The following is a 12,349-nucleotide window of genomic DNA, read 5'->3' on the forward strand; positions in this document are numbered from 1 at the left end:
TCAGCTGCTTAAACGTGTCACTGACGCTGAGATGTTAATGCATTTCCGACGCAGAATGCAAAAACGCAAAATGCAAAAACAATAACTGCTTCTTGTACTCAACGTGTTTGAAGTATACAAGGAGAATTTCATTCTAATTTTTGGTTTTAGCACAACACAAAAAAAACTAACGAGAAATATTGGACATTTAATTTGTCTTAAATGATGTAAATTTTTATCCTGATCCTTTCACAGTCCAGAAATATGCACAATTAGTTAATTAAAATTAGTTTAATTGGTTGATTAACCTTTGGAGAGTCTACAGATATGCATGCATCCACTGGTGGTCAGCTGTGCAGGGTTACTTCACCAGAATAAGAACAGAATAAGAAAGATGTACATCTACAATTAAAAACAAATAAATAAACCCTGATTGTTGTTATGAAGTTTATGTAAGGAAAAGGGATGCAGTTTGGAAAAAAAAAAATCTTTCTGTGCCATTTTTCCATGTCGGGGTTTTGTTTATGACGTCCAAAGAGCTCCTAAATATATCTACATGTAGGGGGAGTGAGGTCAGAGGAAATCTCCCAGTGAAGTCTTTAGGCTCATTAAGGATGGGCTTGATCTCTGCAACACCTACTGTAGCGGCAGCTTTGGTTCTGCCAGCTGGCAAAGGAGAAACTTACAGGCTGTATAATGAAAGAAGAACAACTACAGTCTGGCTTTTAAACTCTACATGAATGTTTTACGTAATCTCGACAAACAAAAATGATTGAAATATATTCTTCTTGAAGTTTAAGAAGAAGAACATGCAAAAAATATGATGCAAAACATGAATTAAGCACACAGCTTATTGCTAGCATGTAATTTCAGAAGCTGTGACAAGTCAAGTAAAGATACAGAATAATAACTTTCTGCACAACATTCATTTTGAGGTTAAAAATGAAGACACCCCTAACACGAAACAGTCTGAGATTGGGTCTGTTTCCCCCTAACATTATTGAGAATAAAGGGATTATAAAAATAAAAAAAACACTCCCCCCCCCCCCAAAAAAAAACGCCGAACACAAGCCATTATCTTCCGAACAATGGAGTTTTTGAAAGAAAGTTTTGTTGAGGCTTCATTAGCAATGGCCTCCCTCTGAGGGCTGAAAGCAGGACACATTTGGAGCAATTACTTGACCAGAAAACAACTGTCAGTCATTCTTAAAGGGGAAGGATTCCAATTAATAAACCTCTTAAAGCCTCTGGTTTTACTACCATTCCCCACCGACAGCTTTTTGGTGTCTCATGCGGTTAAGGAGAGTTTTGTCAGGAGAGAAAGACATTACATGTTGCTGCTGCTGCTGCATGGATCACAAGCATTAGGTCCTTCGTGCAATTGTTTGCAGGGGATTTGAAGGACTTAACTGGGAGTAACAAGTGCATACAGAAGATATTGTTGGTGTACTTATGGCCTACAACATGGGCACTATGTAGGAAGTAAAGTGAAATCTAAAAGGTAAGATTATCTAATGCTTCCTTTAAGTTTTTTGACAACTTCTTCACTTTGTAGATGGTTTGCTTTAACTCTAAAACGATGGAAGTGATTAAAAGAATCATGCTAATTTGTATTATTTGTTGATGAAAACTATTCTTCTGTCACTGATTCAGAAGCATGTGTGGAATAAACTGGAAATTACGCTAAAATATGGACTTTAAATTTAAGAACAATTCAACAGTTTGTTGACAAATCAATATTTTCTGATAGCATTTCTAGCAAGGAATTACAAGTGTTATGACTTGTGAATAAACTGTGACTGTTAAACTTCTTCTAAAAATCTTGTATGTAAATGTTTATCAGAGGCACTGAAAAGAGTCTTTTCCCTTGTGCAGACCAAGATGAAAATTAGTTCTGCTGCTTTCATTGTTGAAGTGATCTTTGGAGCACCTTGCTCTTGGCGTCGTCTGTTTTCCTGCACATGAACTAGAACCAGAGTGTTCAACAACAGCCGGAAGCCGTTTACTGTGTTTAACCGAGAATACTGAGGGAGATCCAAAAGGCTTGGATGCATTTGTCAATGGATACCCTGGGGATAGTGGACGATAGTGGACATGGAATAGTGGACAACTATGACATGGGGAAAGGTGCCGGGTCGAGCGCTGGAGGTCGGGTCCACAGCATCGATGTCATTCTGGGATTCACTAAAGACCAGGAGACTTTGCTCCATTCGGTGGGAGGCGGGGACAGTCCGAAAGAGTCGAGAGCAAACGCACAAGATCCTGAAAAGCAGGTCCAAACACACCCATACGGGCATCTACCAGAACTGGGTGACCGCTCCCAACATGCTGACTACCACGGTGAGTCCGTCCAGCAAGACGCTGCTGCAAAAATGTCTGATCACTTTCCTCTGAAACACAGTAAATACCAACTTTATATCAGAAAAACTGCTAACTCTTCCTACTTCCAAAAGAACTTCTATTCATAATAGTAATTTTTCCTCTTTTTCTGAAAAACATTCAATGCTCTATAACTTATTATATGCTTCATGACTCGATTAAAGATCAGGTTCTCAAAAGTTTTAATCTTTTGTTACCACCACTAAAGAATGTCTTTAATGCATAAAAACTCCATATTAAGAGTCAAAGACTTTTATTTAAACTGCTCCACGCCTCCTGCAGTACTTCGGTCCTCCACTAGAGGGCATAAGACAGAAATAAGACTCGATGTTGAAGAGGAAGAGATCTAAGAAACAGTTTGTCTTTTTCCCATTATATGTTTTCACTTGATAAACATAAATGGGTGTATTGAATAATAGTTATAAATGCTTAAACATGTTTTGGTTTCACTCAGCTTGACATGCAGATCATTGGAAATGTGCAAAATAAATTCGTTTAGATTTTAACAGTTAATTTAGATGTTTTTTTCTTTTTGTATGTATTTATTTATTAAGGTAAACTTTCTATTCTCTTTCCTGAGAAAATCTGTGCTGACACTCCACAGCAACCAGACCCACCAATGTGTTGGGACAGGAGGAATTTAAAATAAATTAAACACATATAAGAAGTCTAAATAGTAATGAAAATATTTATTCTAAGAGCACTGCTTTTATGTTCAGGAGCAGTGCTTATCCATATAAATCAGCAGAACCTTCACTTGAGGGTTACAAAGATCCTAATGTTGTTTTAATTTGTCAGTTTGCCATAATTTAATAAATTGTATCGTTTTACTTAATTAGAATTGTATTGTTTTCGTCAAACCCTTTCTTCATGCAATCTAAGAGGTCGCTTCTGGTCTCTAGGTTTTGGTTTTGTGCTCTGCATTCATATTTTAAACAAAAAAGTTAGTATTTGTCACTCAAAAGGCTTGTTTAATATACAGAAATATGTCCATGAAACTGATTTTGAACATCTGAATCTGTTTAGTTGATTCTGACTGTTCGCCTTGTTGCTTGTGCAGAAATGAACTGAAGACTCCCGCGTTAGATTAGAGGAAGTAGAGGCTTGCAGGTTTGACAGGCAGCATCTGTTACTATGGGATTACTGAATTAAGTGAAAGACTTGATGTCAGCTGGACTCACCAAATACCTCGAGTTCAAAAACGCTTAAAGGTTCTCGTCTGCCGGTATGCTGACTCATCAAAAAAACTTATGCGGCAACCAGGAACAAAATCAAAACTTTATTTTTCAAAGTTTTATAGGTGTAATCGTGTTTATTAATTTGTTAGTTGCCACTACAAATCTACAGGTTTAATTAAAATCCCATTAAACACAAATCAGTTTAATTATTATCAGGCCCAATTTAAATGAATGTTGTTAACTGCAGAAGATTGGAAGCACAGAGTGATGCAAATCCATAGCTTTGACTCTAATTCAATCAAACTCATGTTTGCTTGACAAGTATTAAATAAGTGCAAGCAGATAAATCTAATAATAGGAAGATAATTTTGCATTTGTGGGTAAAAATGAGTAATTTAATCATTTTAAACATTTTACTCAGACAATTAGGACGTGTTATTGTCTCCTATAGGGTCCAACTTAATTTATTTTTAAGTGAATTTTCTACACTGAAAGAATGTCTGCAACTTAGTTGAAAATTAGAGCGAATTATGACTATAAAACCAAATATTTGTGAACTGAGCTACTTCTATGCTGTAAATATGCAATCCTAGCTTGAATTATTGTCTAAAACAAACAGAAATAAAATACGTTTCGCCTGAAATCTTTGCCACACCTCTCATTCATTCAAATATGGGACTCATAAATGTTGAAAGTGGGATGAAAAATGGGCAGATTGGTTATAGACTTTATGAGACATATTGGTCCTACTTGTGATGTACTATTGGTTTTTGTTAACTTTTTCATAGTAAAGCAAATTGGGTCAAGGCCCACATGGTGATCATGGGTTTCAGGAAAATAAAAAATGGATGATTATTAAATCAAATGAGATATAATATGTATTTCTGAAACACTAAATATTAACAATTAAACCCTTTTTCATGTTAGAGTCAGACCTTTTCTCCAACGATAAGTGTGATGAAGAAATAGGCCACCTGCACAAGGAGGTGGACGTTGCTGAAGACTCTCCAGATGGAAGTAAAGAGGAAGAGCACACTAAGAAGAAGCACAGAAGAAATCGTACCACCTTCACTACTTACCAGCTTCATGAGCTGGAGCGAGCCTTCGAAAAGTCCCACTACCCGGACGTCTACAGTCGGGAGGAATTGGCAATGAAGGTCAATCTGCCTGAGGTTCGCGTTCAGGTAAAGACTGAAGTAAATCACCGAATGAATGGTTAGTCAGAGCCTAAATAATGCTTGGAAGCTGAGTAATTCTTTGTACGTTGAAGGATCCTTGAACATGATTGGCATGATGCTCATTTAGTGAGAGTTGATGGTAATATCTCCTGTGACCAAACCACTTTGTTTCCCAGAGGTCTATCAAGAACATTGAATTCAGCTACTAAAGAGCTTGTTTTTGTCCTTTGTTTTGTTTTGTTAAGTTGTGTTCACTAGATCACAATCTATAAAGGTGTTTTCACATCTGATAGTCCGGTTTACTCGGTTTCATTGGGCACCAAAATTAGATTTGTTAAATTTTTAGCTGATGCAGTTCGCTTTCACACGGCACTGAGTCAAAACGAACCAATCTATTGTTGGTTTGTTTAAAAATCCAGTTCAACCAAGAAACACTGAGAAAAACAACACAAACGTCTGAAGAAACTCAGCACGACTTCTATTTTCAAGAAACATAAACAAAAATGGAGTGGTATCAAATTTTATTGACCATAGGATTTCTTTTCTGTCTTTGGTGTAAGACCACAAGCCACTTCTCCCGCTAGACACATGTGTTTGATTTGGTTGTATTTACCCAGAATGCCCTGCGCTTTAGTCCACTTTCCATTTTTGGAGGGATCTCTAGTCCACTTGGCATTCACATTGCATTTGAACCGCATCATAGTTCAGTTCAACCAAAATGAACCCTAGATTTTTAGGCAGACCAGAGTTCGCTTTTTTGTTCTGCATCAAAGTTTGATTGCACGTTCACACCTCCCCAAACAAACACCAGACCTCCCAGACATATAAACTACAGTTCAACTAAAGCAAATTAAGCAGGGTGGTGTGAATACATCCTTATGTCAGCAAGTGCAATAAAAACCTCAGTGTTCAGTCTCTCTGACTCTCTGTCCAGGTGTGGTTCCAGAACCGGAGAGCAAAGTGGAGACGGCAAGAAAAGATGGACACCAGCACCATGAAGCTCCACGACTCTCCAATGTTATCCTTCAATCGGCCCCCCATGCCTCCCAACGTCGGCCCGGTGGCCAACCCGATGCCACTCGACCCCTGGCTGAGCTCGCCTATTTCCAGTGCCACGCCCATGCACACCATCCCAGGGTTCATGGGGTCGCCTCAGGCCCTGCAGCCCACCTACTCCAGCCACAGCTTCCTCAACAGCCCACCTGGCATGGTCCAAGGCATGCAGCCCATGGGCCCACCTCCATATCAGTGTCCACCAAGCTTCAACGATAAGTACCCGATAGAGGACGACAGGAGCTCCAGCATCGCCGCGCTCAGGATGAAGGCGAAAGAGCACATTCAGTCGATGGATAAAACCTGGCAGCACATGTGATTGTGCTGCCTAATGTGAACGGATCTCTCTCTTGTGAATGTTTACAGACTGCTTTTTGATTCATAAACCATTGGCGGTGAAGTGTGGAACCAAAGATATAAAGAACTAACACTTTAAAAATGAACTTCTCAATGTCTTCTTCGAATATGACCAATTCTTAGTAGACTGGTAAAACGTTGGTTTTGCTCATCCCAATGTTTAGGTGTAGAGTCCCAAATTAGATCCTTTTTTTTTTGTCCTGGTGTAAACGTGCATGTCTTTATTTTAGACTGTATTTGCATCCAGATATATGAACAGAAAGGCAGTTTGAAGCCATTTTGTCAGAGGTAGCTAACTTTTTTAATGGATTTTATTGAGAGATCTGAACAAATTTATATATGTTTGATGTCTTCACTAGAGGTGTTCTGATTTTATTTTGGTGTTTGCTCAAAACACATGTTTATAGGTCTTGCTTCAGCTGCCTGTGAAGATTTTGCAAGAGACCCTGAAATGAAAATGTCTTCTTGAGGACTAACGGCCAATAAATTCTGCTTTTAAGGTTTCACACACCTGTAAAGTTCTCACTGTTTTTGAATGAAAATATGTTTTGTTTCTCTAGACTTTACAAAGTTAAAAACCTGTTGTTTTTTTACAAATTATATTGCAAAAAAATGTTTGTAGCTTGCAGATTTCTTTTGTTTTGGCACTTGTTTGCATGTTTCAGATCATCAAACTTATTTTAATATCAAAGACAACCAGAGTAAATACACAATTTGTTTCCAGGTAGCAGTTTTATTTTTAATCTTAAAAAGTATTTCCTTCATGGAGAAATCAATATTTGTGCCACGCTTGTCAGCAAATTGCTAACAAGAACTGGTTTTGGAGGAATTTCTAACTACTCTTCTTTACGAAATTTGTTTCATTGAAGATATATTGAAACATTTTCGAGTACCATGCCACAACATCTCCATTAGATTCAAATGTGGATTTCCTAAATGCCGCTCCAAAACCTCCATTTCGTTCTTTTTGAGGCAACTTGCTTTGGGTCATTATGCTTCATCTTGACAACAATAAAACATGATTCATTTTCTGCTATCATTAGATGGAGTCAGTTTGAGCAGGGAACATGTTGGGGGGGAAATGAGTTTTTGGATTCAGTTCTTGCAGGGATGAGGAGCCAGTAGAGCGAATGAAGGAAGGGTATTATGTTCTCATATATGTTCAGAGGTCTTAATATCTTGCAGTTTTTGGAGATTTCTAGTAGAAATCCAAAAGAGGAATGGCTAGAAAGTTGAGGGATCATAGAGCAACAAGCTGGTCTAGGTCTCCTAGAGCTGCCGCCATGTTTGACTCAGTGTGTGGTATTATCATTCTGTTATGCTTTTAGTTTCATGTCAGGTGTAACCAGATGAAAAAAGTTCCACTGCACAGAACATTTTCCCACATATGTTGGGGATCATCTGGATCACATGGGGCAAACTTGAGGCCCTGGGGCCAAATCTGGCCCGCCGGAGGTTTTTATGAGGCTCTCTAGAATCCAAATTACAATTAAAATTCACACAAAGTCAGCAGATCCCCACATTTTTTTCTAATTGTTTAACTGCAATTCTTTCTCAGAATTGGCCCGAAAACATTTGGTTTAAGTGAGTGCTGCTTCAGGTTTACGTGATATCAATAATCTTATATCAGCGCAAATATTGTAAAACTTCCTTTAAAAATATTTGTAAATTAGCACCACAAAATCTATGATTTTGATTGAAAAAAAAAAAAAACACAAAAACAATCACAAAATCCTGGGTGGGCAGATTATTGTGAAAAGATGTTCAAATAAAATATTATTTAATTTTACAACACTCTAAATGGTGAAACAAAAAGCTATTTATTGATATTTTAACAGTTTAATGGGTTTTATTAATACATTCTGGCACAACCGGCCGTTTAAGAACATTTAGACTTTGATATGGTCCAACATGAAAATGAGTTTGACAGACCTGTTCTAGATGTTTCATGGCTTTTCTTTGGTTGACAGGTGATTTTGCCTTGAAGATATTCATTTATATATATGTGTGTGCGTTTTTTTAAGTCCTGAACTATGACCTTAACTGATGGAAATGAGGCCAGCAGTGCTTTGGATGTTTTCTGGGTTGTTTTGTGACGTATCTGGTTGGTTTTAGTGGGGCATTCATCCCTGTTCTATGTTTATTTCATTTGTGGATAACAAATGTCAGAGTCCCAAAGTCTCACTTTGTAAATGTTTCTAGGCTCATACGTATCACAGCCATTTTTTTTTTAAGTAACTCATTACAAGAGCTTAATGGAAACGACACAATCCGACATAATTTCCTCAACTTTACTTTGGTTTTATGCTCTTTTAAGATGTTTTTAAAAAAGAATAAATTTTAAACATACGGCTCTGCTGGTAGTTTTGGACAGTTTTTCCCTTAATAAATGACTCATTATGGTCGTCTTTGTCCAATGTTAATGTTCGCTTGATGATCTGAAACAAAAACTTAAGACATCAGTGAGGGAGCAAATACTTTTTCACAGAGTTGTACAAACGTTTGCTCAATTTTCACTTAGGAATGGGTTTAAAGGGAATCCTGGCATTTATATCTAAATAATTAAAACGGCCTGTGAAGAGCATTGAGTTCTGATGAGCGAGGTTAACGGAAGTCACAGAGCGTAATCTGATTTGGAGGCTAATTTAAACAGACAAGCATACCTCTTAACACCTAATTACTGCTTTTAAAGCGATTAACCCTGGATTCTCAGCCACAGACAGAATGGCATAAGTTACCCTTGAAAAACCTTGTTTAAAACCAGATTAAATTGTCCTTTTCAAGCAAACTTGACAATTTGTTTTATTGTTATGATGATTATGGTTATTGGTGGTAAAATATGATACTCAAATTGGTAATAAATCCTTCCTGGAGGTACTGCTAAGTTTACAGTCAGGTTGACATTGTAAGGATATAGTGCAGTGTATAATTAAAGGTGCAGCCCACACGTTAAAGCATGAAGCTGAATTTTTAAGAAGTTGGAGCCAACTTTCTTATAAATGAAAGTAAATCAGATGATGACAGAAACTCCTTTGCTTGCTTTCCTGGATATCTTTAGGAATCGAATGTTTCAGATCAATCACAAAAAAGTAAGACAAACATTCACACCACTGGTGGATTTATATTTAAAGTAATTCTGCTTCTTTTTACCAGTAGTAGGATTAATATTCTCAGACTTAAAACTGACAGGGAATCTGTGGAAAACACTAAAGATTGGCGTCAGCTCATCTGTAAAATCAAAATGTGGAAACAAGCAAAACATTAGATAGCAATTATGATAATTATTGAGAAGCATATGAATAGATTTCAACATGTAAATAAATTTTTTTTTGCCTTTTTATATAAATCTTTTGAGATGTCTGTCATTTCCAAACGTTTCGGTTGAACAAAAATAACTTCAAATTTACATCTATTAGAGGAATGATCAATTTTGTAAATCTGATTAAGTAGATAAAATTTTGCCAACTTAAAATATTTTGATAATCTTTCATGTCGCTGTCATGAGATAGGCTTTATAATAGATTTTAAAAAACAAGAATTTAAACTGGTACTGTAGTAGTTTGTCAATGGGATTTTCACTCACTAAATTCAAGGAGGAGTATAAAAAACTAAAGTGGATTCACTCAAGCTCACCTCTTTAATTTTAGAAATGCTTATTTAAACTTTTAAATAAGCATAGGATTTAAATAAGCAGCCTATGTTGTGATAGTCCCAACTATAAACACTACAGCAACATCAAATATTTTTGTCTGAAAGTATTTTGTCTTCTATCTAATGCAAATTTCTTAGTACACTTGAAATAAGACAAAACAAACTTACTTTTCAATAAGACACAGGAGCTTTTTTAAGTCAATATTTCCTCAATATTTATAAAAAAATTATGAGTTACAAGTGAAATAATCTGCCAGTACAAGGCATTTTTCCGATATTATAAGTTTTGTTCCACCGGCAGATTATTAAACCTAAATCTAGAACTTTTTTGTTTAAATATAATTATTGCTGAAAAGTTACTTGTAAAGTAGTTTGACTTATTTAAAGTGCAATAAGATATTTTCAGTAGAAACTAGGCTAAAAAAAAAAAAATACTTGGTAAGATTTTGTTTAATTATAAGTTTAAGTAAAAATGTGGAATCAACACAACTAATCCTGAATATAGATGAATTAAATGACATAAAAAATATCAACACATATTATCAATAGTACAATTCTGCACAATTGCTCAGTATCTTCCTGGGTTTAGAGCGGCTTTCACTTTCTTCTTGCACAACGATTAATCTATTTCGAGGCTGCATGTTGTCTTCACTTTGTCTTCTCTCCACAAATCCATTAGCGAGGCTCTAAAATGACTTGAAGCACGGGTTGACAATAGGCCAACGTAAGCTATGACAGGGAGAGCCGGCCTGATGGGGGCCTGTTGTGTCCGTTCAAACCTGTGGAGCCTTGCCAGCCCGTTAGGCAGATGAAGCTCCACTCCATCAGGCCCAACCGGGGGCGTCGGGGGGCCCAGTCAGCCGGGCTGCAGAGGCCACAAGGGCTAAGCCCTAATTGCCCTCCAGTAGCCTGTGTGGCTCGAATGTCCCTCTTTATGTCAGGAGGGAGGAAAGTCTTTAAACTTTGTAGAGATTTGTTCATACTCAGTTCCCTATTCCCACATTTGAACTGTTTAAGATACTCAAATGAATCCATAAGCTTTGCAATATGTTTGGAAACTTGGTGCTTAAATGGGATAGAAAGTAGATAAAGTTATAAATGGGTACTTGGAAAAATTAATTTGACAATATTACCAGATAACATGTGGACTAATTATCATAAAAAACATTTTTATGCTCAAAGAGAAACTGACATTAATTTTAGTACTCATATAAACAGTATAATTCACCTAAATATATAAGTTTTTATCCTTTTCTACTATTAATTGTGTGTTTTTTCTCCTCAGCTTTTGGAACAATTTTCTAAAGTCAGGACGAATTATTCACAAAAATCAAAAGTTTCAACTCTTCTTCCACCTCCTCAGTCCATTTTTATGTAACACAGCAGTGCTAGTAATACTTTATATCAACGAACAGTCATGAAGTCAGCTGAAACTACCAAACCTGAAACTGAAAAAAGAAAAAAACAAAACACTTTTTTATGCCTGAATAAATAAATTTACCCATCTCTGCACTTACAGAGACAGGCAAACTATGTAAAAGTATTTTTTAAACTCTCTGTGCTCAAAGTGTGAGAAATGATTCCTAGAAGATACTAAGAATTTAATTAATTAATTTAACTTTAATAAAGTGAGTAGCATGTTGATGATCAATTTTGTATTTACTTATTTCATTTCCATGTCAGAAGAGTTTTTGTCTCAACTTATCTTAATTTCTGGTTGAATAAAATGAATTTCCATCAGAGTTTTAATTTTTAACATCATGTCTCAATCACAGAATCATTTTTATCATCTTATTCACCCATAAAATTTAGCTTTGAGACCCTTTATAGAATAATTTGAGGTGATAAATCAAAGAATATCATGCAAACTGCACCCAGAATACACTCATGACATACTGCAGCTAGTAATTAATTACATGCATTATGATGTTATCTTGGTTGACCTAGCATGACCTTTGCTGGGCCGAGTCTCTAGTTAACAGGCTGGCGAGCAGGACGTGGTCCATGGTGAAAATAATAAGGGAAAAGAGCGGAATTAATTGGGTTTGATTAAGAACACTTTTCAAAGGGACACTATTTTCCCCTCTTGACATAATTACAGATCACTCTGAGGGAGGGGCGGCGGGGTTGATGGCTGGCGCCAGTTGCTTGTCTTCGCGGCAATGTTCGCCTTTAGAAAATGGACGCACCACTCAAGCAGAACATCCTCTTTTGCTGCCCACTTAGTCACATGGCACCAAACACAGTTGCAAATGTTTTAATCTAGAGTTTGCTACATTTTGTCAAACTTACATGATGATTTTAACAAGCACCATTACAAACAGTGGCATGAAGAGAGTACATAAAACAAAAAAACCTTAATTATTTTGCAAGCATGAATTTACTGAGGGTGTTTTCTAATCCAAACAGTGTAAAAATTATACTGGCTCAAATAAATACACACAACTTCTAATAATTGGCTGAACATCCCTTAACAAATTGCAAATTAGCCATGTGGTTTTTATTCAAATCAACAAGGTTCTGGCATAATTCTGAATCAATATTTGTTTTTGTTTTTTTAACAATTGGACCCTG

General features: G+C 36.5%; 1 protein-coding gene across 1 annotated transcript; it reads left to right on the plus strand.

Moving 5' to 3' along the window:
• The first annotated feature begins 1,256 nt into the window (after positions 1 to 1,256).
• On the plus strand, positions 1,257 to 7,845 carry rx2 (retinal homeobox gene 2). Its single transcript, XM_055058146.1, has 4 exons — positions 1,257 to 1,480; positions 1,855 to 2,319; positions 4,464 to 4,720; positions 5,649 to 7,845. The coding sequence occupies exons 2-4, from the start codon at positions 2,028 to 2,030 to the stop codon at positions 6,084 to 6,086; spliced, it is 987 nt and encodes a 328-aa protein (XP_054914121.1). The 5' UTR covers positions 1,257 to 1,480; positions 1,855 to 2,027; the 3' UTR covers positions 6,087 to 7,845.
• The last annotated feature ends 4,504 nt before the right edge of the window (positions 7,846 to 12,349 follow it).

The sequence above is a fragment of the Poeciliopsis prolifica genome, unplaced genomic scaffold, assembly GCF_027474105.1.
Source record: "Poeciliopsis prolifica strain line A6 unplaced genomic scaffold, Auburn_PproV2 SCAFFOLD050, whole genome shotgun sequence".
Classification (NCBI taxonomy): domain Eukaryota; kingdom Metazoa; phylum Chordata; class Actinopteri; order Cyprinodontiformes; family Poeciliidae; genus Poeciliopsis; species Poeciliopsis prolifica.